General features: G+C 38.2%; 2 protein-coding genes and 1 long non-coding RNA gene across 5 annotated transcripts in view; 1 reads left to right on the top strand and 2 right to left on the bottom strand.

Moving 5' to 3' along the window:
• The window catches only part of LOC105483452 (multidrug resistance-associated protein 1-like), a 93920-nt gene extending 89950 nt beyond the window's left edge, over window positions 1–3970 (top strand). For both annotated transcript variants that reach the window (XM_011744354.2, XM_011744356.2), the window contains 2 exons: window positions 917–1111; window positions 1524–3970. In XM_011744354.2, the coding sequence (XP_011742656.2) occupies window positions 917–1111; window positions 1524–1662 (334 nt within the window). In that variant the 3' untranslated portion in view covers window positions 1663–3970. The remainder of the gene's footprint in view (window positions 1–916; window positions 1112–1523) is intronic.
• LOC139362971 (uncharacterized) lies at window positions 1012–7618 on the bottom strand. The gene is made up of 3 exons (XR_011622673.1): window positions 6152–7618; window positions 1498–1618; window positions 1012–1146 (listed from the first exon to the last, which is right to left on the bottom strand). It is a non-coding gene; the product is annotated as an uncharacterized lncRNA (long non-coding RNA).
• Window positions 7619–11650: 4032 nt separating this feature from the next.
• LOC105483457 (heat shock protein family A (Hsp70) member 13) lies at window positions 11651–23796 on the bottom strand. Of its 2 annotated transcripts, none has more exons than XM_071095492.1 (5): window positions 23668–23796; window positions 21750–22090; window positions 18728–18941; window positions 16216–16383; window positions 11651–14833 (listed from the first exon to the last, which is right to left on the bottom strand). In XM_071095492.1, exons 1-5 carry the CDS (start codon window positions 23690–23692, stop codon window positions 14166–14168), a joined length of 1416 nt encoding a protein of 471 aa, XP_070951593.1. In that variant the 5' UTR covers window positions 23693–23796; the 3' UTR covers window positions 11651–14165. The 2 variants fall into 2 exon arrangements, with proteins under 2 accessions (XP_070951593.1, XP_070951594.1); XM_071095493.1 differs by lacking the exon at window positions 23668–23796 and adding an exon at window positions 23544–23649 and having other exon boundaries at window positions 12533–14833.
• Window positions 23797–23821: the final 25 nt, after the last annotated feature.

Genomic DNA, 23821 nt, shown 5'->3' on the forward strand with positions numbered 1-23821 from the left:
CCCTCTAGGGAAGAGAAGGAAAAAGTACATTGGTAGCTGCAGCCTGGGAAACCACTGGCTAAGAGAAAGGAAAGAAAAAATAAAGAACAATGCCCTATGAAAAGTCACTATTTAATTCAATCTTCTTTTGTCAAGACTGCTACTCTGAGAGCCTCGTTCCTAAAAAAATGTTGTAAGGGGCTACTTTGCCTTCACTGTTGTTTGTTGCCTTAAGACAGCCCCCTTCGTATGACCAGAGACCCAAGGAAAGTGAGCTAGATCCCTGTAATGGCCTGCATGGCAGGACTCCCATCACCCCTTCTTTGATCACTTTCTCCCTACCCCTCTGTGTTTCTGCGACATTGGTCTCCATGCTGTGTCATGAGTTTGCCAGGCCAATTCACGCCTACCACAGGGATTTTACATCTGCTGTTTCCTTTATCTGGAACAAGTTTTTACTGGAAATCTGCATGCCTCACTCTCCACGTCCTTCAGTTCCTGTCTTAAAACTTCTCCTGAGGATTTCTTTGGCAAGCCCATCTAAAATGCCCACCCCACACCCACACTTTATATCCCACTTCTGTGTGTTTGAATTCTTCTTAACACTTATTATATAGATACTATCCATGAAATTACTACATATAATGTTGCACCGTACTCATATACCCCTCCTACTATGCTTTTTACTCAATTATCTTGCTTATTGCTTTCTGTGTCCCCATGAGAACGTATCTGCTACACAGAGATTTTTGTCTGTTTTGCTCATTGGTCTAAAGTCTGGCACTCCCTCAATAAATATTTCTTGAATAAAAGAACAAATGAAGTTGTGGGTGAAAGAAAGAATGAATAGTAGTACCATCAGAATTTTAAAACATGAAATGTGTTACCATAAAGTCCATTGTTGAAATTATTATTATTATTATTGTTATTTTAACAGCATGGGACAACGGCAGCTGGTCTGTCTTGCTCGTGCTTTGCTTCGAAAAACAAAAATTCTCATCTTGGATGAAGCAACAGCCTCCATCGACTTTGAGACGGACAAGTTGGTGCAGACGACAATCAGGAAGGAGTTTTCTGATTGCACCATCCTGACCATTGCTCACAGACTGCAGTCTATCATTGATTCAGACAGGTGTGCTTGCTTTCTTTTCAGAAACAAAACCATTTCTGCCAAGATAAATATTGGGTATATGAAACACACTGATTACCTGCCAGTCATAAATAATTATATCTGTGCTGAGAGATACAAAATTCTCCCTAATGATATGAGGTATTTTCCAAAATAATTGAAGAAAAAGTTAAAGCTAAAAGAATATTAGAACTTGCTATAGATAATGATATAGAAGGTGTTTTCCAAAAGAATTGGAAGAAAAAGTTAAAGCTAAAAGAATATTAGAGAACTTGATATAGTTCCTGAATTAAGTAGCACCTATATGTTGAACTGAAATAACTCATACACTGGTTTAAACTTTCTATTAGCAGGATCAATAAAATGTGAGGTGGAAGACTGTAGGTTACCTGACGCTATTCTTTTCACATTTCAGGGTGCTTGTTCTAGACTCAGGAAGCATTGTGGAATTCGAAGCGCCTCAGAATTTGATACGTCAGAAAGGACTTTTCTATGAAATGATAACGGACGCTGGAATAACACAAGAATCAGGCACAGAAAAGAAATTACTTTAGCTGTATGTTAACTTGCATAATAAAAAATCACTACAGTGCATTAGTATTTAAAAAGCAAAGATAGAAGAAAAATGCACAAGGGCAGGCCCCTGCTATGAGTTGGCACACACTCTCATAGGCACCAGTTTCTTTTTTTTGTTTGTTTATTTGTTCAAGACGGAGTTTTGCTCTTGTTGCCCAGGCTGGAGTGCAATGGCGCGATCTCAACTCACTGCATCCTCCGCCTCCTGGGTTCACGCGATTCTCCTGCCTCAGCCTCCCGAGTAGCTAGGATTACAGGCACCTGCCACCATGCCCAGCTAATTTTTGTATTTTTAGTAGAGCCGGGGTTTGGCCATGTTGGCTAGGCTGGTCTCGAACTCCTGACCTCAGGTGATCTGCCCATCTCAGCCTCCCAAAGTGCTGTGATCACAGGCGTGAGCCACGGCCCCCCGCCCGCACCACAGTTTCTAACGATCCTGGGCTGTACCTAGACTTCCCTCTTCCTTTCGTGCTTACCTTATTCACATTGGCCAAAATGCTAAGTGCCACTTGTCCTTTAAGTCCCTGACTTCACTTGGGACTTCCCTGCTCAGCGTGTCCCCTGATCTTCCCCTCTGCCCTCCACTGTGATCTAGACACCCCTTTTCTGTGCTCTCATTAGCCCCGTGTGCATACCTTTATCATGGCAGGGCTCATACTCTATTTTAATTTTTAAGTCTGCTTTCCCCTTGAAGGCAAGCGACCAGTTTTAATCATCTTTGTATGTTATGTTCCTACCATCGTGCCTTTCACAAAACTGATGCCCAACAAATGTTTGTAGAATGAATAGCTAGACATTTTAGAGTACTGTAAGTACTTATTTATATATAAACAGATGTGGACTGGGCACTGTGGCAAACACCCATAATCCCAGCATTTAGGGAGGCCGAGGTGAAAGGATAGCTTGAAGCCAGGAACTTGAGACCAACCTGGGCAACAACGTGAGATCCTGTCTCTACAAAAAATGAGTAAATATAATGAAAAAAATGAGATGGGCATGATAGTGCACGCCTGTAATCCCAGCTACTCAGGGTGCTGAGGTGGGAGGATCGCTTGAACCCAGGACTTCAAGTTTGCAGTGAGGTATGATACACCATGGTACTCCAGCTTGGGTGACAGACACCCTATCTTAAAAAAAAAAAAAGTTTTAAAAGTATATTTTGAGCTATTGTACAATTTATGAAATGATGAAGAAATCACAGAAAAAAAGTTATTCAACTGCTTTTTGGAAAGAGTAATTATATATCAACAGATTTTTTAATAATTGTTTAGAATGTTTTATATTTTTATTATTTACCTTTGAGTAAAAAAAAAGCCTAGTATTTTCTTTGGAACATTATTTTTTGGTTAATATACCAACCTCAGTGGGATATTTTATTACATTTATGAGAGGATTGTTGATTTGTAGTCCTAATCAGATTTAAAGGGCTTTTTCTTTAGTAGTTTTGTTTAAAAGAAGCAACGTTATGTCTCTGAATTGTCCTTCAAATTTAAAGTCTTTAAACTTCAATAGGATTTTCTTTCAAGAAGATTTTAATAAAATAGTTTAACATGTTCTTTAAAGCCCATCAACCATTTCTTTTGTCCTCCTTTCTTCCTCCCTGTGCAGCCCTGTACAGCCTTGCTTCATTTCCTAAGGGTGTTTATGAAAAGTTGCCTTAAACTAGAAAACTTGTGTTATCTAAAATCTCCTCCCTTAAGGATGTAAGCTACTTGAAGTGTTGTCCTATCTGTACAATCCCTGAAGTGCTTTGTAAACATTGAATAAATAGCTGTTGAATTGTATTAAGAAAGGAATCAAAATACTCCATTTATATGAGTTAAAAGATGTTTTAGCTCCCTACTCCTATAATTTTAGTAAATAAGAGAAGCTGCATAATTTTAAAATCTAATGGGAAATCAACAGTAGCCTGGATAAATTGTGGTATATTCACATAATAGAATTCTATCTATCTATGAGAATGAATGTACAACAGCTACTGCGCACATTAGGCAATCTGATGAATCTCACAAAGAATGTTGAGTGAAATAGCCACAAAAGAATATTACTATATGACTCCATGATTCTAATTATATAATTTTTTAAAAGAAAAACTAATTTATACTATTAGAAGTTGGGATACTGGTTATCCTTGGTGGGGAGTGTTATAATAGGGTACACAAGGTAGACTTATGGGATAATGGTAGCATTTTGTTTCTTGAAGTGAATCTGAGTACTCATTCAGTTTGTGAATGTTCACCAATCTGTATATTTAGAATATGTGTAGTTTTCTGCATATATATACAGATATATCTTCATATGTAATACAGAGTAAAAGAAAAGCAAAAGTAAAAAACATAAAAAATGACTAAATCAAAGCTATTCAAATATAATTTTCTTGTTTTAAGAAATCAATATTTTATTCTTACTTCAATTATGTACATCAAGTTTGTTCAATTATTGATGTACACTAGAAGCAAAGCGCAAAGTACTCAAAGTGATTGGATTACAGCGAGGTAGCACATTTGTAATAAAAAAGGTTATCCCATGATTGTATGATTTGTTTAAAGACTGTAACTTCAAAATAGATTCATAAAGTAATGATACATTTCAATATACAAAATATTTACCATAGCTGACAGAGAAAAATCCTAAGTAGCATTAAGTTGCTTTCTTTGAGGATAATAAGAACGTTTATTATTGAAAGCCCACGATGTGCCAGGTAATGTGCAATATATTTGGAACATGTGTCACTTTCAATTCTCACTCAATAATATCAGAAAGGCATTATCTACTCCATTTTATCAAATACGATACTAAGATTCCAAGAGGAGCTGGGCCAATAAGACAAAGAATCCAGGTCTACGTGAGTACAAAGCTGAGGATGCTCTTTCTAGTTCTCCACCAAGATGTCTCATTCCTAGAAGAGTCACTAAAAACTAGTCTGTAGTTTGAAAAAATTTCCAAATCTTTAAAAAAACAGGATTTTAAACCAATATCTTTGTGGGCATACTAAATAAAATTAAAGTTTGAGGTAGGGGTAGGATCCATGCCTCTTTAAATACAGTATTAGGTTGGATCATATAAAATATTCATTTCTGTAGGTCAAAAAATGGCTGAATAATGGCAATTTCATTTACTTCTAAACATAGCCTTGATATAGAAGTGTTTAGAAACATTTGATCCTCAATCGCTGATACTCTTTCTTCCAGTTGATCGAGTCGGTTACTGAAGCTTGTGCATTTGTCACGTATTTCTCGTGTCATGGTTTTCATCTCTGTCATTTCGTTTATGACCTTCTCTGCATTAATTACTCTAGCTATCAATTCTTCCACTCTTTTTTCAAGATTTTTAGTTTCTTTGCGCTGGGTACGTAATTCCTCCTTTAGCTCTGAGAAGTTTGATGGACTGAAGCCTTCTTCTCTCCTCTCGTCAAAGTCATTCTCCGTCCAGCTTTGATCCGTTGCTGGTGATGGGCTGCACTCCTTTGCAGGGGGAGATGCGCTCTTATTTTTTTAATTTCCAGCTTTTCTGCCCGCTTTTTCCCCATCTTTGTGGTTTTATCTGCCTCTGGTCTTTGATGATGGTGACGTACTGATGGGGTTTTGGTGTGGGTGTCCTTCCTGTTTGTTAGTTTTCCTTCTAACAGTCAGGACCCTCAGCTATAGGTCTGTTGGAGATTGCTTGAGGTCCACTCCAGACCCTGTTTGCCTGGGTGTCAGCAGCAGAGGCTGCTGAAGATAGAATACTGCTGAACAGCGAGTGTACCTGTCTGATTCTTGCTTTGGCAGCTTCCTCTCAGGGGTGTACTCCACCGTGTGAGGTGTGGGGTGTCCGTCTGCCCCTAGTGGAGGATGTCTCCCAGTTAGGCTACTCAGGGGTCAGGGACCCACTTGAGCAGGCAGTCTGTCGGTTCTCAGATCTCAACCTCCGTGTTGGGAGATCCACCGCTCTCTTCAAAGCTGTCAGACAGAGTCGCTTGTGTCTGCAGAGGTTTCTGCTGCTTGTTGTTGTTGTTGTTGTTTAGCTGTGCCCTGTCCCCAGAGGTGGAGTCTACAGAGACTGGCAGGCCTCCTTGAACTGCTGTGAGGTCCACCCAGTTCGAGCTTCCCAGGGCTTTGTTTACCTACTTAAGCCTCAGCAATGGCGGGTGCCCCTCCCTCAGCCTCGCTGCTGCCTTGCCGTTAGATCGCAGACTGCTGTGCTAGCAATGAGGAAGGCTCCGTGGGTGTGGGACCCTCCCGGCCAGGTGTGGGATATAATCTCCTGGTGTGCCCGTTTGCTTAAAGCACAGTATTGGGGTGGGAGTTACCCGATTTTCCAGGTGTTGTGTGTCTCTGTTCCCCTGGCTAGGAAAAGGGATTCCCTTCCCCCTTGCGCTTCCCAGGTGAGGCGATGCCTCGCCCTGCTTCAGCTCTCGCTGGTTGGGCTGCAACCAGCTGACCAGCACCGATTGTCTGGCACTCCCCAGTGAGATGAACCCAGTACCTCAGTTGATAATGCAGAAATCATCTGTCTTCTGTGTCGCTAGCGCTGGGAGCTGGAGACTGGAGCTGTTCCTATTCGGGCATCTTGCTCTGCCCCGGGCCTTTCTTTTAAAAGAACATTTAAAAGCTAGAATGCAAAAACATAGTAGTTAAGAGTTCAGGATCTCAAGACAGGATACCTATGTGAACTCAACCACTTAATAGTTGTATAAACTTGAGTAACTTTACATATTTCTCTGTGTTTATTTGGGAGTCATAATTCTATTTACCTCCTAAGTATGCTTTGGAAATTAAATCGTGTAATACATGTAATCACTTAAGACAGTGTCTAGCACATAGAAAACATTGAATAACATATTGGCTGTTATTTAAACACCGAAACTCATTGTTCCTTATAACCATAGTCTCACATTTACAAAATCACATCATAGGACACTTTTTTTTTTTTTTTTTTGAGCCAGAGTCTTGCTCTGTCAGCCAGACTGGAGTGCAGTGGCATGATCTCAGCTCACTGTAATCTCCGTCTCCTGTGCTCAAACAATTCTCCTGCCTCAGCTTCCTGAGTAGCTGGGATTACAGGCATGTGCCACCATGCCTGGCTAATTTTTGTATTTTTAGTAGAGACGGGGTTTTACCCTGTTGGCCAGGCTTGTCTCAAACTCCTGACCTCAGGTAATCTGCCTACCTTGGCCTCCCAAAGTTCTGGGATTACAGGCATGAGCCACCACGCCAGGACACACTCCTTTTTTTTTTTTTTTTTTTTTAGATGGAGTCTCTCTCTGTTGCCCAGGCTGGAGTGCAGTGATGCAATCTTGGCTCACTACAACCTCCGCCTCCTGGGTTCAAGTGATTCTCTTGCCTCAGCCATGTGACACCACACCCAGCTAATTTTTTATATTTTTAGTAGAGACGGAGATTCACCGTGGTAACCAGGATGGTCTCGATCTCCTGACCTCGTGATCTGCTGGCCTCGGCCTCCCAAAGTGTTGGTATTACAGGCGTGAGCCACTGCGCCCATCCCAGGACACACTCTTAAGTAAATAAAAAGTGCAAAAAGTTTATAAAAGCCTATTTTATACACAGCAACCTTGGGATAACTGGAGATTCAAAGAAGATATAGGCCTCAGTGATGCATAGTATTATCTCAGTGAGATCAAGCAAATATGAGGAGGCAGCAGTTAGGAACTTCTTCTAGCTCCTTCTAGTTCTCCTTTCCTACTTTCCTGGATGCAAGTAGATCATTTTTTAATACAAGAAGTAAGAACTTCTGGTTGTACTGTTATCGACATGTCTCTAAATCTTCTTATGAAAAGGAAGGCTATTTGGTAATTCACGTGTCTACTATGCTGCTGAGTTAATGGGCCGAGGTAATGGGTCTGAACCATAAGAAGAGTTCCTGGCTTCTTGATGATTGCTATCTAGGTAACCCAGGCTTCTCACTGGTTACTTTCAGAATGCCCAGTCTGAGCTTAGTTATCATTGTTACCCAAAGATAGTAACTTTTTGCTTATCTCAATAATGCTGCAAAAAGAGAAAAGGAATAGGCATAGGAGGAAAATGTAAAATAGATCGTAAATAGAAAAATATTTTTGATGAATTTGCTTCAAACATTTAGAAAGAAAATAACACATATGCATTTTTTTGTGTGACAAGGACAGTAACATAGGATCAGTTTTGAATTCATATTTAAACAACTCAGATCTTCCTTAATGCGCTTGTGATGACTGGTTTATGGCCTTTTAAAACTCTGATATGCATAGTAGAAATAATGTGGTGATCAAGACGAAGACTAAAATGAATGATTTGGAATGCAAGACAATGGAGTGCAAAAGGAACTAGGCGTAAATATTAGTACAGCTTCAGTCACCACTAATTCCCTGTGCACATCTGCTTCTGGCTTTCTGTCGTGAGCATTTGTGCAACAATTTCCAGATTTTACAGAACATCCTACTGCTTGACCTATATTACCATACCTGTCTACGATATTAGAGAGGTAACAAACAAGAATTACTGTCAGTCATGATACATAAGGTCTTGAAAAGTGTCATTTCATATATTCTGTTAGACTTTTTAGTTAATACAGGCAGGAGGAAAATCAGTTTTCTTTTATTCCATCTTGGGCAGAAGCAGAAGTCCAACAAAAGATAATGTGACCAAATGTTTAACTACATAAGGGTCATAAATTGAAAAGTACAAGCATGAAAAGAAGTAAAACAAAGAAGTGTAAACAACCACATGGCTTGTTGTTCTCAGGTAGAAAGAAGTCCCAAAATAAAGAGTACAAAGTTGGTTAAGGTGGCTCCATATCACCTGGGCTGTACCTATCTGTTTCAAATATCCACAGCATGTTTGTTGCTTGGTAGTTGCAAACCCCTTGCTATCTCCAGTATCATGTCTGCATTCCAAGAAGGAGAAATGAATGGTGAGCAGACATTTGTACAATCCAAATGTGTAAAAAAAAAAAAAAGCCTGAGTTTATACCTAGTGATTTATGCTTATATCTCACTGGCCAGAATATATCACAGAGCCATCCCTAGCTGCAAGGGAAGCTGGAAAATATAGTTTTTGAAGTAGGGATATTGCTGCTCCAAATAAAAGTGGGTTCTGGAAGTAAGCATGAATAAAATAAATATTATGATAGCATTTAGCAGGGTCTGCCACAACTACTCAAAGAACTTTTCAATCATGTCAAAATTATCCTATTAGTTTAGTAACTTGGGAGACAGAGGAAGGGTACTGATTACACCTAATAATTGAGACCCAATTTCCAGTTTCCAACAGTCCATGTTAAATAATTTAAGGTGAATGAACTCTAAACAAAAACGTGTTTTTATCATATTAGCTTTACATACATACGCACACACATTCACACATATATATGTATACATTTAATATATATAAAATAAGTTACAGAGTTACAAGTGTTAGAGCATTTGAAATTTTTTAGGTATTTTATGTAGGACAATTAATAGGTAATTCAATGAGGTATCAAACAGACTGTATTTATTCCTGCTTTAAAATGCAAATAATTTAATGTGAGGCAAATCATTTATAATTCTTGTAAAAACAAAGTAAATGCTTTACCAAAGCAAAATTTTTTTCATAGTTCTTCAGAAGAACCCTCAATAATTTACAGAAATTTTAGACCCATTGAATTAGGCTCTGATGATACTGGGGAAGGTAACCTATTCGTTGCTCCTTAACAAGCCCACATAAGACCATGCGCGGTGGTTTATGCCCGTAATCCTAGATTTTGGGAGGCTGAGGTGGGTGGATCACCTGAGGTCAGGAGTTTGACACCATCCCAGCCAACATGGTGAAACCCTGTTCCTACTAGAAATACAAAAATTAACTGGTTATGGTGGTACCTGCTGTAATCCCAGCTACTCAGGAGGCTGAGGCAGGAGAATAGCCAGAACCTGGGAGGTGGAGGCTTCAGTGAGCTGAGATCACACCACTGCACTCCAGCCTGGGAGACAGAGCACTACTCCATCTCAATCAATCAATCAATTAAAAAAACCCACATAAAATTGACCGTCACTGAACTTTGTTCATTTCTGTATCTACCATATGTATTAATCGTTATCACTTTCTTTGTGCCAGGCACTTACAAAAACCAAGTGAAATAGGTGCTATTGATTTCATTTTTTATTTAAGAAATCGATAAATTCTAAACCTGCTTGTTGAAAATGTAAAGGAATAAAAAGCATAAATCTCCAATGTTAACATTAGCTGGTAAATACGAGGTCTTACATGGATACTAGCCAGGTTTGGTAACTGAACAGAAAAGGTACTATGGGATTGTATTCTGTAATGGATAAGGCAGCACAGCACTGGAATTACAAGCATAGACTGGATTTGAATCCCGACTTTCTCACTTAATAGTTGTAATCCTGGGAAAACTGCCTAACATATCTATGCCTTAATTTCCCTATTTGAAAATGCAGATAATAGTCCTCCTCAAATGGTGCTAAAACTAAATTGATTAGTATTAGTAAAATATTTAGAGCAGTGCCATAGTAAGAACTCTATTATCTGCTGTTGTGTAACAAATTAATCCTAAGCTTAGTACTTTAAAATAACAGAAATGAATGATCTCACATTTTCTGTGGGTCAGGAACCTGGTAGTTCAAACTGTTTATAATTCTTGCCAAAACAAGAATTAAGGTGTCTCATGACATGGCATCAAAGAGTCAACTGTGGCTGCATCATCTCAAGACTTAGTAAGGCTGGAGGGTTCATTTCTTTTTTTTTCTTTTCTTTTTTTTTTTTTTTTGAGACGGAGTCTGGCTCTGTCGCCCAGGCTGGAGTGCAGTGGCCGGATCTCAGCTCACCGCAAGTTCCACCTCCCGGGCTTACGCCATTCTCCTGCCTCAGCCTCCCGAGTAGCTGAGACTACAGGCGCCCGCCACCTCGCCCGGCTAGTTTTTTGTATTTTTTTTAGTAGAGACGGGGTTTCACCGGGTTAGCCAGGATGGTCTCGATTTCCTGACCTTGTGATCCGCCCGTCTCAGCCTCCCAAAGTGCTGGGATTACAGGCTTGAGCCACCGCGCCCCGCCGGGTTCATTTCAAGAAGGCTGTCTCACGTCGCTGGAAATTCGTGCCTCCTGTCAGTGGGGGGTACCTGTCTGCCTCCATGTGGCCTCTCATCTTCTAGGGTGTCTTTCTACACCTGTATTCACCAAAACAGCTTCTTTACATGGTCTTCTTAATGTGGCAGCTGGGATCCGAAAGAGAAAGCCAGCGAGAAGGTGCATCCAAGAAGGAAGCTGATCTTTTTTAAACCTAATTTCAGAAATGACATCCCAGTATTTCTGCCGTATTATTCATTAGCAGTGAGTCATTATCTCTTGCCCAAATTCAAGAGAATAGGATTATACACGCATGTTAATTCCACAAGGTGGGATCACTGGATCCCACATCAGAGGCTGCCTACCTCAGTGAGGCACTATCTGTTAATTAAGATAAATATGAACTATTGCTGTATTCCTTCATATATTTGAGTCTCTCCAAGGTCAAGTCTACTGTCATTATCTAAAGGCTCATGTTAAAAGATTACATTAATCAAATGAATTTCTTAAAGAAGCAAAACACAATTAATATATTGTTTATTTGTCCAAAGACTACTATAAACTTTGGTTAGAGAAATATTTATTAACCATCAACCAAAGGAATCCTGTTATGCAGGATTATTTATTAACTAGCTAGATTAGGTTAGCTTAGTTTCTGGCTCCACCATGGTCAGAAGCCATGAATTGGTGTTCAGAATTCTGAAGTCACTGTTCATATGCTACAAGAACTGTCTTTTCTAAATTAGAGAAATAAGTGGAAAGCATATAAGCAATACAAAGGATATAAAGAAATGTCCATTTCGGGAACAACTAGGCCACAGTTATTGAGATTGAGTGCCTAGGGCATCAAATCAGTTCCATCCTCACTTTCTTATTTATATGCCTGAAAAGTATACTCCAGACTAGTCCTGAATGAAAAAGTACATAGTTTAAAAAACAAACTGCAAAATGGTATTTATTTACATTAAAACATGAATTGCCTGTATACACACGAATAGAAGAGGAACAATCTGTTATGCACAATAACTGTAATATTTAGTACATGTTATACACAGTAGTATCTGTTAAGTCAGTGGTTTGTGTGAAAACACAGTACCAAAACATTCCGGATACAAAATAAATTACTCATTCACATATTCTAATCATACAAGACACTTAATATTTTAAAAGTTACGTACTTCAAATAACACTGGCTAAATGTACAACTAAAGTGTATTAAGTTTTTTTAGGAAAAGACTTCAGATTGTTATTCATAAATGATCCCTTTTAGGATGCATTATCTTTTAAATAAATAAACTAAATTGACTTCAAGACTATTTATAAATAGCCCACTAAAATATGATTGAACACATTCCTTCATTTTATTAAAGGTGTAGCTATATACTAGAGAATATGCTCAACTACTGCCTCCAAATTCCAACACTGTCATTCTAATTTGCAAATAGAAATTATTTAAATTCCAACTTTAGTACATGAGATTAGCTGCCTGCCCTATGTTGTCAACTGTTTCCAAAAGTATTAACAGATTAAGAGACTGTCTTGAACGTCTCAAACGTTTGAGGAATTCAAGGGTTTTTTCTATGTTTTAGGTTAAAGCTGAGCCTATATATGGAGATTTTGAGATAAACTGAACACTTTTAGAAGACCTTCACAAAGAGTATTTCAATTCTAAAATCTATTACAGATTTATAGAAAGTCCAAGAGAACATTTGGAATATTTTCATAATGCAGTGAAGAATTCATCTTTGGCATTTCTCCATTCATTCTAAAACATTTCAACAAACATTTTATACATTTATATCTACCTATTGACATTTTCTGTACACAAAAGTATTTGACTGAAATTTGAGTTTTAACAGCAATTTCATTGCTAATAATTTTTTTTAAGATATGAAAAGTATTAGTAACATTCAGTTTTTTACTATGAGAAGCTGAAATATTTTGATGTTGTTGAAATGAATTTGCTCGGTTTCCTTCTTCGATGACTGGCAATTCAACATCCTATCAAATTCAGCAATGGATAAAGCAGACATACTTTACATTAAAAAAACAAAAATTGTGACAAGGACATAATTTTTGAATATGAAGCATTCCTCTATTAAGGAAAATATGTGTGTGTGTGTGTGTGTGTATGTGTGTATATATATATCCATATATCTTCAAATAAAATGGGTATGACAGAAATCAAACTGTTATATTTTCTTTCTTGGTATCTGTGGTTTTTCTTAAAGGAAACAAACAACAAAAACCAACAACTCTGCTACAAATGCCGATTTGTAGAAACGTTGCCACAATGGCTTCCACATTAGATTTCCACGTTACTTCCAGTATTCACAAATTTTTTGCTCTCATCATAACCAACCTAATGTTTGAAAATAGTCCAAGTGTAATTATTTAAAAATAATAATAGAAAACAATAACACAGCTTTTATAATTGAACATATTTTCCTCATTCAAAACTAAATATGAGGAAAAATCTCAGTAAAACGGAACCAAAACCATTTAGTAGCTCAATGACATGCTATATTCCCCAGGGCTTACTGAAAATATAAACAAAGAAACCAAAATGTAAAACAAATACAGTAGGTAATTGATGCTATTTGCCAATGTTTGCAAAGGTCTTGGGTAACAAAAATGAGATAGTAATTATGGCTCTGACATTAACACATTCTTCAAATGCAATTACCAATTTTATTCTCTAACCAAACAGAATAATGGAAATCCAAGCAGAGAATGATGTATAGGACATAAAGGAATTGGAATATAAATTGGGTATTTCTACTATATGGTGCTGAAAAACTTGAATGCCTTTAGAAATAAAATAAATTCATCTCTTAAATGCATAAAACTCCTGGAGAATATAGATTACAAGAATATGACACTTAACACGATGCTGAATTTGTGAATGTAAATGTTATATAATATGGCAGTTACTATTATGTATGCAGCTTATGCTAATAATACTGCTATCTTCCAACCACTGTAAATACCTGACAAGATCCTTCAAGTATAGTTCAAATTATTAGTTACATGTGATAATACAAGTAATTACCAGCTCCTGCTAATACAATTTAGTAAGAACTGGAAATCTCATAATTGGCACTATTTAATGTTTCTAGAATATAATGTTAAGTGCATATGGTTATCAATCTCCAGAATTCAGAAAATATAGTTACTCCATATTCTTATAAGAGAGCTGTACCTCAATTTTATCATTTTAGAGTATTTGTTAGAATAGGATCTCTCCAAAATCAAATAGGATCAATTTGGACACGTCTAATCCTAAGACAAAACGCCATGTAAAATTTTCCTGTATCTAAATGTTGCCCTCTAGGTAAATCTGTGATATTTTAGAAAGAGACTTTCTTTTGTGGAAAAAGTAATCTGATAAACGGGAAGAGATCACCAGACAAGATCACAAATAACCATTATTTCTACAGAATTCAGTTGAAGTTGGTTTTTTGTAAATGCTTATTGGGAATTTCTAAAGCACTGACTTGGAGAGGCCAAGAGCCTCCATCAATCCCTGCTTGGATGGCCACTCCCGTTACCACTGCTAGGTCAGGGTCTACAGATGTGTTGGGATCTTTTCCAAAGAACTCTTGAATGACTTGACGGATCCGAGGAATACGAGTGGAGCCCCCAACTAAAACCACCTCATCAATCTCAGTCTTTTCCAGGTGGCCTTCCTTCAATACTTGCTGAATGGGTACGAGTATTTTCTGAAACAGGTCTTCATTCAGGGTATCAAAGAGTTTACGTGATATTTCCGTTTCAAATAAAACCTGACTTTCTCCACTTTTCTTATCAGAAAGGCCGTGTCCAAACCCACTGTTCACATGATGGTCATCTGCTGAGGAAAGTTTGTCTTTTGGCAGTTCAGTGTCACTACTGTGAGGTTCCTTCCTGTCTTGTTCCTCCACCGTTAGTATTACTGACAACTGAGCAGCTTGATGAAGAGTCAGATTTAATTTGACCATTTCCACAGCTTGTCTCAATCTGTGGATCTCCTCTTTCCTAGAGGGCACAAAGCCATATGTTTGATAGATCTGTTTATATAAGTACTGAAGCAATCTCTGATTGAAGTCCTGTCCTCCAAGTTTATTGTTTCCTGAGTGAAAAATAAAAAAGTTTAATAGAGTTACGCACATAGGTGTGTGTGTATACATGCATATTATGTATATGTAAAAATTATATTCTGAGAATAACAAATCCCTGTTTCATTTATCATGACAATTTTATTCATACAAAGACTGGTTAAAAAGAACTGTGTTCCTGGGCATGGTGGCTCACACCTGTAATCCTAGAACTTTGGAAGGCTGAGGTGGGAGGATTGCTTGAGACCAGGAGTTAGAGACCAGACTGGGCAACATGGCAAGACCCTGTCTCTACAAAATAAATCAATAAATAAAAATTTAAAAAATTTAAAAAAATAATAACTGGGTTAAAGCTATCTTAACCCAACTAAGTACTATTTAAAAACTAGTGCACATCAGGGTCAAAATTTTAAATTATGTAAAAGGAAGTATCTCTTCATAACATCAAATAATTTTTTAGTAAATAGAGATTAAGAATACAGATTGGCTTATAAGTAGCTATTTAAAAACACTGAATGTCATTCTCAACAGAAGAAAGTGCTTCTTATAATGAAAAAGTAGGTATTTAATCTCTTTTTTCCCTTTCATTTTTTCTTGCCTGATTAGTAGGACCTGAAAAGGTCTTTCTACTTTTCTACCTGAAAACTAGATAAATAATTTAAAAAGAAAAGAGTAATGTAATATAATTTCCTGGTATTTAACTTGATTCGAAGAAGAGAAAAAACAATGCAGAGGTTAGAATACCTATAACTTACAACTCAACTCATCAAACAGGTTGAATCCCTTAAGCTACATTCAACAAAACGAAAACCTTTAAAGAAAGGGTTTAGAATGCAAAATCCTACCATTTCCTAGGGAAAAATACAATTCGATTTTCTAAAGACATCTACTCTATAAAACATATTAAATGAAATATACTGATCACCCTTCATTTAAAATAAATTTTTCTGCCCTCTGTTTCCTGTCTTCACCATCACCATGAAAAGTCCTACTGCTCCATGAGCCGTTAACGGGGTAATGGGCAATGTATTTATTTGACTTATAGGATGCCCAGTCATTTTTTGAGATTTAACTTTTGGCAGTAAATATATACAAATGGTGGTAGAAAATTACATATACAGAAAACTATCAAAATAAAGTCAAAGAATTCCGGGGGAAAAGGAGGATGCACTACACATTGGATATGTTAAAGAAAGCACTGCCCAAACCTCTTCAACTCTCCCTGCATTTTTCTGTATTTTTTTTTTTTTTTTTTTTTGGTAGAGAAGGGGTTTCACCATGTTAGCCAGGATGGTCTCGATCTCCTGACCTCGTGATCCGCCCGCCTCGGCCTCCCAAAGTGCTGGGATTACAGGCGTGAGCCACGGTGCCCAGCCTCTCCCTGCATTTTTCTTACCAGACATTGCTCGGGTTAGAAACATCCCTCCTTGTTTATTCAGTAAAGACACATCTAGAGTTCCTCCGCCCAAGTCGATCACCAACACGTGGAAGACGTCAGCCTTGTGGAGGCCGTAAGCCATAGCTGCCGCTGTGGGTTCGTTTATTACCCTCAAAATCTTCAGTCCTGTAAGATTGGTTGAAGGGAAGAAAAACTCAGGAGAGGATGCGATAAAGTAATCTCTTCCCACTCACAGCATGTGTGTGTCTTCTGTGACATGAACGCCACCACTGAGTAATAATGAGAGCAGTCACAAACCCAACAGAAGCATGAAATGGGAACAGTACGCACAGGCTCTTCTAAATGGTATCTTTAAAATGCTTCTGAAAGATTACAATATAAAGAAATAAAAGTCAAGGTTCAGTTGACTAAGTCATTGTACTCTTTATCTCCCAGCCTTTTCTAACATTCCTATTCTACATTGGAATATATGAGCAATAAAAATTAATCATTATGCCGAGGCAGGCGGATCACGAGGTCAGGAGATCCAGAGACCATCCTGGCTAACACGGTGAAACCCCGTCTCTACTAAAAATACAAAAAACTAGCCGGGCATGGTGGCGGCACCTGTAGTCCCAGCTACTCGGGAGGCTGAGGCGGGAGAATAGCGGGAACCCGGGAGGCGGAGCTTGCAGTGAGCCGAGATTGCGCCACTGCACTCCAGCCTGGGCGACAGGGCGAGACTCCGCCTCACACACAAAAAAAATAATAAATAAATAAAAAAAATTAATCATTGTATACTGTCACTTAAGTGCTATGGAAATTAAAGAGGCTTATGTTGAGCAGGTAAAAGATCAGGTTTCTTTGAATGAAATTCCTGCTTTAAACTACATGCCACACTTATGAGTGGTATGGAAAGTAATATGGCATTATGTATCAGGAGCCATCACAACATTCAAACTCTAAAGAATTACTCCAAAGATCACAACACCCTTCCCTTCAGCTCTCTGATTTTACCACTTATTCTACTCTGGCCACACTGACCAGCTTCCTATGCTCTATATACCAGCAAATTCCCAGCTTATGGCTGTTGCAGTGGCCATCTCTTCTTCCTACAACACACTTTCTCCATGTGTCTGCATGGTTAACGATTTTGCTTTCTTCAAATGTGCTTAAATGTTACTTTCTCAATGAGGTTTGCCTGATCACTCTATTTAAATTCTACAAGTCGTCCATCCCCTGACCACCAAAAGCAATCTCGACCCATTAGCCTGCTCTTTTCTTCACAGTAGGTTACTTTCTGATATACATTGTATCAGTGGCTCTCAACAACGCAGGATTTTACCTCCAGAAGAAATCTGGCAACATACGGAGACATTTTTCATTGTCATCACTTGGTGGAGGAGGGTGCTGGTGAATAGAGGCTAGGGATGCTGTTAAATATTTTGTAGTTCACAGGACAATCCTCCACAATAAAGAATTATCTGGCCCAAAATATCAGTAATGTAGAGGCTGAAAACATTATTAAATTTACCTTTTATGCTCATTCTGTGTTTCCCTTTGGTAGAATATAAGTTCCATGAGAACAAAGATTTCTTTTTTTAGCAAGGCCCTCAATATTGGTTCAATGGCATTAAATGTTAAATCATTAAATGATCTACCTCAGATTTTATTTTAAAAATTATATTCACCTTAACATTAATGGAATTTAGAAGAAAGAATTCCTCACTGCTAACATATGTCCATTTTCTCTTTGAGCCTTTGTCCTGTAGCTATCTGATTGGTTATTACATACACATTTTATATTGTGCTGTAGAGCTTTCAAAATTATAAACCTGTATAAAAATCTATCTACTTTACCTACTGTGATGGTTAATATCATCATCTTGATTGGACTGATGGATGCAAAGTATTGTTCCTGGGTGTGTCTGTGAGGGTACTGCCAAAGGAGATTAATATTTGAGTCAGTGGACTGGGAGAGGCAGGCCCACCCTCAATCTGGGTGGGCACCATCTAATCAGCTGCCAGAGCATGCCTAGAATAAAAGCAGGCAGAAGAACGTGGGAGGATTAGACTGCCTGAGTCTTCCGGCCTCCATCTTTCTCCCGTGCTGGATGCTTCCTGCCCTTGAACATCGGACTCTAAGTTCTTTAGCTTCTGGACTGTTGGACCTACACCAGTGGTTTGCCAGGGGCTCTCGGGCCTTGGGCCACAGACTAAAAGCTGCACTGTTGGCTTCCCTACTTTTGAGGTTTTGGGACTCAGGCTGGCTTCCTTGCTCCTCAGCTTGCAGCCAGCCTACTGTGGGACTTCACCCTGTGATAGTGTGAGTCAATACACCTTAATAAAATCCCTTTCATATACACATATATACTATTAGTCCTGTCCCTCTAGAGAACCCTAATACACCTACCATATAGTTTGTTTATTTTGACTATCGTGTGGTTTGGGAGGTGGTAAATCTTACTACAGAAGGTTTTCAACCCAACACAATTTTGAGAAAAATGCATCTCAGTCAAGGTACTGTTACCTGCAAGGTTAGCAGCTTCAATTGTTGAATTTCTCTGTTTTAGATCAAATTCTGCTGGTACAGAAATGACAGCATTGGCAACTGGCATTCCAAGATAGGCCTCTGCCATTTCCTTTAACTTCAACAATAGTCGAGAGCCAACATATTCTGGGGACACCGTGATGGTCTCATTACTTGTCACAGAAAACTCAACCATTCCATTTTTGTTTAAAACCTGTGAATAGGATTTGCAAATAAGTAAATAAAAGAGTAAAAGTATATATACATATATATGTATATATATATACAAACAGACATACATATATACATAAATGCTAGACTTCCTGAGAACTTACCTTTATCTTTACAAAATAAAAAAAATGCATTTGTAATCTATCCAGTACATTCACCAACATTAGAACTTGTTAAATGTTATACATTCAAATTTATACTATGAATACATATTAGTTTTACTTTTTTTTTTTGAGATGGAGTCTTGCTCTGTTGCCCAGGCTGGAGTGTGGTGGCATGATCTTGGCTGACCACAGCCTCCGCCTCCCGGGTTCAAGCAATTCTCCTGCCTCAGCCTCCCGAGTGGCTGGGGCTACAGGTGCGCGCCACCATGCCTGGCTAATTTTTGTATTTTTAGTAGAGATGGGGTTTCACTATGTTGGCCAGGTTGGTCTTGAACTCCTGACCTTGTGATCCGCCTGCCTGAGCCTCCCAAAGTGCTGGGATTACAGGTGAAAGCCACTGCGCTTGGCCCACAATAGCTTTTAATAACAGCAGAATAAAATTCATCACCAAGCACCTGACTAGAACACAAAAGATTCTCAGTATATGTTTTCTGAATAAAGAAAAAATAAATGATGAAATGTAAGAAATGAAGGTTGCTCATTCAAGTATGTAACTCAGAATCTTCTCCCTTTTTTCCCCAAATTTCTTGTTTCTAAGAGTAATGGATAGCTGAAATAATTTTCTAGTACATATTAACAAGAATAATTTTAGTATATCATTATGTACTTATCTAAGAATCAAATCTCATTTACATTCTTGTTTCCCATGAAAACATGTATTGTGCATTAGCTCATTATCCCCGATAATGTGGGTATACATTTAAAAAACTATTTTAACTCTAAACAATACTATCCTAGTTTTACCGAGGTTGTATTAATATAAATACAAAAGATAACTAATCTACGAAATTACAAGAATGTTTTCTCACTTTAGGTCTCATGGTTAGGTTTCCATCATGAAAAACTGACCTTCCAAAAAGTACTTCACTAGTCTGGGGAAAACATAAAAAAAGCTATATGGACAATATTAAACTACGAAACAAACATACCAGAACCATCAGTGCCCAGATGAAACAAAAATAATAACAAAAAATCAGGTCACTTAGAAACTTTAAATAGTTTTGAGGTCAATAAGTAATGTACCCAAAGCTGTAATTCAGAGGACATACACAGCTTTAGACGACTTTTTCATTAAAGATTGTAAGTCAATAAAGAATCCCAAAAAAGAAGTCAAAAAACAACAAAGTAATAAACCTAAGAAATGCAGGGAGCAATTTTTTTTTCTTTGAAAACGAATGGAAAATTTGAAAATTTTTATGAATAGGTTTATTCAATAAGCAACACCGATACAACTATTTTGAAACTAATTCATGGCCGGCATGGTAAAATCCCGTCTCTACTAAAAATACAAAAGTTAGCCAGGCGTGGTGGTGCACGCCTGTAATCCCAGCTCGGGAGGCTGAGGGAGGAGAATCACTTGAACCTGGGAGGCAGAGGTTGCAGTGAGCCAAGATCATGCCATTGCATTCCAGCCTGAGAGACGGAATAAGACTCCGTCTCAAAAACAAACAAACAAACAAAAAACTAATTTATTTAGAATTTCACTTCATAACTTCCAAGAAAAACTTCACATGGAAAAAAACTTTAAATGTTTAAAAGAAAAAAACAAAAGCAGCAAAATCCAAACCAACAAACACTCACATAAAAGTATTAAGAGGAAAAAAAAAAAGTTCCAGTGGATAGGATGGGATAGGCTACAGTAAACATGGTAAAAGTCTAAAATCAAAAATTTAAACTTTGACATCCAGCTCAAAAACATCAGTGGAAAAAAAAGGTAAGGAAAAGATAACAAAAACATATGATGAAGGTCTTTTATAGTCACTAAGGAAAAGAAAAACACACCAAAACAAAAAAGCAAAAGAACAAAAAATGGACCACAAAATTAAAATATCAATAAAATTCTAAAAATTCTGATCTCACGAAAAAAACAAAAGAAATGAAAATTAATACAGGATACTATTTTTCACTTATCTGACTATTAAAGATTAAAAAAAAATAACTAGTGAAGATACAGTCACTCTAAAAAATTACGGTTAAAAGCATATAACCTTTCTGGTGAGCAAACCGGCAATATAAATCAAATGCCTTAAAAACATGCACACATTTGACCTATCAATTCAACTTCTAGTATTCAAGTTAGGAAACTTTCAGAGAAGTGTACAAAGATAAGTGTGTAAGGATATTACCTGAATCTCCAACCTTAGTGAAAAACCACAAAAAGGTACACTGACAGAGACTAGTCTAATTAATAATGGAATAGTCATTCCACAAAATCATTAAAGATAATGATGTGAACCTATTAATTATCCATGACATATTAAATAGCATAAAATGGCACACCTGGTATGTTCTCTTTATATGTATACAAATATGTACACATACACACACAGAATATCTACGGTACACAGGGCTTCATCAACCTTCCTGCTACCTTGAAAGAGCTAAGCAAGACATGCTGAGGATGGGAGAGCAAGAAAATGGCAAGGCCTTAAGTACCTGTTAGCATTATGGAGTCAGTGATTAGCTCATCCTAGAGCTGCTGTGGAATTTCTTGTTATGTGAGATAACAGAACTGTCATGTATTAATAGATTCAGCTAGATGAGATAGAATGTTTTGTGACATGAAATCAAAGCATTAACTAAAAGGGTACACTAAAATTAATACAGACTTTAGATTAATCACTTACCTTAAATGGGTATCTGCCAATTTCAGCCTCCAGCTCTTCTGGGGTGAAAATCTTGCCTATGAATCTTTTGGCATCATATATTGTGTTTTGAGGATTTGAATCTGCCAGCTCTACGCTTTCATATCCCACATATACATCATTGTCAGTGAAAGACACCATGCTGGGTATGCTGATATGCCCATTTTCATCTGGAATCACCTTTACTTTTCCTGTGCCAGGAAAAAACACCCCAACGGAACAATAGGTGGTGCCAAGATCAATACCAATCACTTTAGGAGTAGGCAATGGTAAATACTGTTGTGCCAAATAGCCAGCCAACAGGAGGGTCAAAACAGCCGATCCTGAAATACAGGAAAATTAAAAGATGTATTTTTTCAAACTAGTACAATGTACTAAATTACTGTAGCAAAGTCCCTCGTCGAAACAAGGCTAAAAAAAGACAAACTCCAAAAATTTTTATAGGACTATTGATAACACTCCTCTCAGACAGCAAGTTTTTCAAAATGTAAACTGGTTATAATAAAATTTAAAATGAAGTAACAACACAAACAACAACAAAAAACCCTATAACTGTATGTTTGTGTCATTCTCTAATAAATGTAATAAATGTAAAAACATTTCAATAATATTTGTGCAGATGCTGACAAGAAACATTCATCTGGAACAAAAGCCAGATATAATCTAATATTCTTGATGAATTGATATTTAGATTTTACAGTTTTATAAAAAGCTTTGACTATCATTTTTTTAAAAGCTCCATTATTAAAATCCTCACAACAAAAACTTTATTATTGTAAGGCTAAAATTCTATCTTCGTATCTCACCTCCTTTTCCCTTTCAAAAGGATGAAATGGATAAATCGGATAAAATGATTTTGAAAGTTCCTTAGATATGAAACTGTCACTTCATAACAGAATATAGTTAACTTTTTAAGTATTTAAGTATGAACTAGGGACATCCTCCTTGCAGTGGTAATATTTACAGGAGAAGCAGCATAAAAGTGGGCAACCCTGATGGCAATATCTATGAAAGCTTCCTGAAGACAAGTTTTGTTCACTGTTGTATCCCCCAGACCCGGAATAGCAGATGCCCAACAAATACTAATTAAAAAAAAAAGAAGAAGAAAAGAGTAGGAACAAATGCCACGCAGATTGTAAACATAAGTGAAGAAGGATGCCCCTTTGGTTTTTAGTTAATCTCGTATTTGGTATCAGGAGGCTATGTTATACACCTCTGTCCACTCATATTACATATGACCCAAAATGTCAATTGTCAGGCTTCTGTATTACTAATTGTTAGCTCATCCTCATCAACACACAACTCAAAGAAATAAAACCAAGTGCAAATCCTCCTTTCCCCTTCCAGCTACAGGCAACATTTTAGAAGCATTTCATCACCTTGGAGACGCGGGGTGGGTGTTTGTGTGGGTGGGGGACAGGTAATTCCAAACCCGATTTGATGGAAAAAGCATCGATCGAGCTATACATCAGAGTCCTGAATCCCTCCAAATTCAGCATCCGTGAGCCAACAGATCCGGATGTAGCTCCTCCCCCTTCCTCCACAAAGGGGTCCTGGAGGTGCACGTTCTCGCAGCCTTCCATAGCTTGCCCCAATTCAACAGGCAATTCAAAAACCTAGGTGCTGTTGAAAGGAACGCCTCCTTAAGCCTGATGTCCCTGGGATGGACACAGCTGGTCGCCGTCTACCCTACCTTGGCCTGCAGGGGCCGGGGCCCTCCTAGAGACGTCCCCGCCCCCATCCACTCCGAACAGCCAAAAACCGCCTCTAAGTCACCTTTCTGACTCCCCTTCCGCTGCTCCAGCTGGATCCAGGAGGTGAGTCAACCACCCCTGCCCACGCTGGCATCCTCGGATCGCCTCTACGCCCGCAAGAGCAACAAGGACCCCCGGGAACCCACCTAAGATCGTCATCTCTCTGGCCATCACAGTCCCGCCGAACAGGCTTGTGATGACTGTACCAGACGTGAGGCACCGCCCCCACTCCGCCCGGCAGTCCCGCAGCCCCCTGGGAAATGTAGTCCTCTTGCTCTGAGGCGATCGGAGAAGCTATCA

Source organism: Macaca nemestrina, chromosome 4 (genome assembly GCF_043159975.1).
Source record: "Macaca nemestrina isolate mMacNem1 chromosome 4, mMacNem.hap1, whole genome shotgun sequence".
NCBI classification, from domain to species: domain Eukaryota; kingdom Metazoa; phylum Chordata; class Mammalia; order Primates; family Cercopithecidae; genus Macaca; species Macaca nemestrina.

What these genes read in the sequence shown, in the direction of transcription:
- LOC105483457 (XM_071095492.1), bottom strand. Translation starts at nt 23,692, where the DNA reads ATGGCCAGAGAGATGACGATCTTAG. An exon ending in TTGGCAGATACCCATTTAAG is followed by an intron (nt 18,942 to 21,749) that starts GTAAGTGATTAA and finishes TCCTATTCACAG; the next exon opens with GTTTTAAACAAAAATGGAAT. An exon ending in TGAAGCTGCTAACCTTGCAG is followed by an intron (nt 16,384 to 18,727) that starts GTAACAGTACCT and finishes CCAATCTTACAG; the next exon opens with GACTGAAGATTTTGAGGGTA.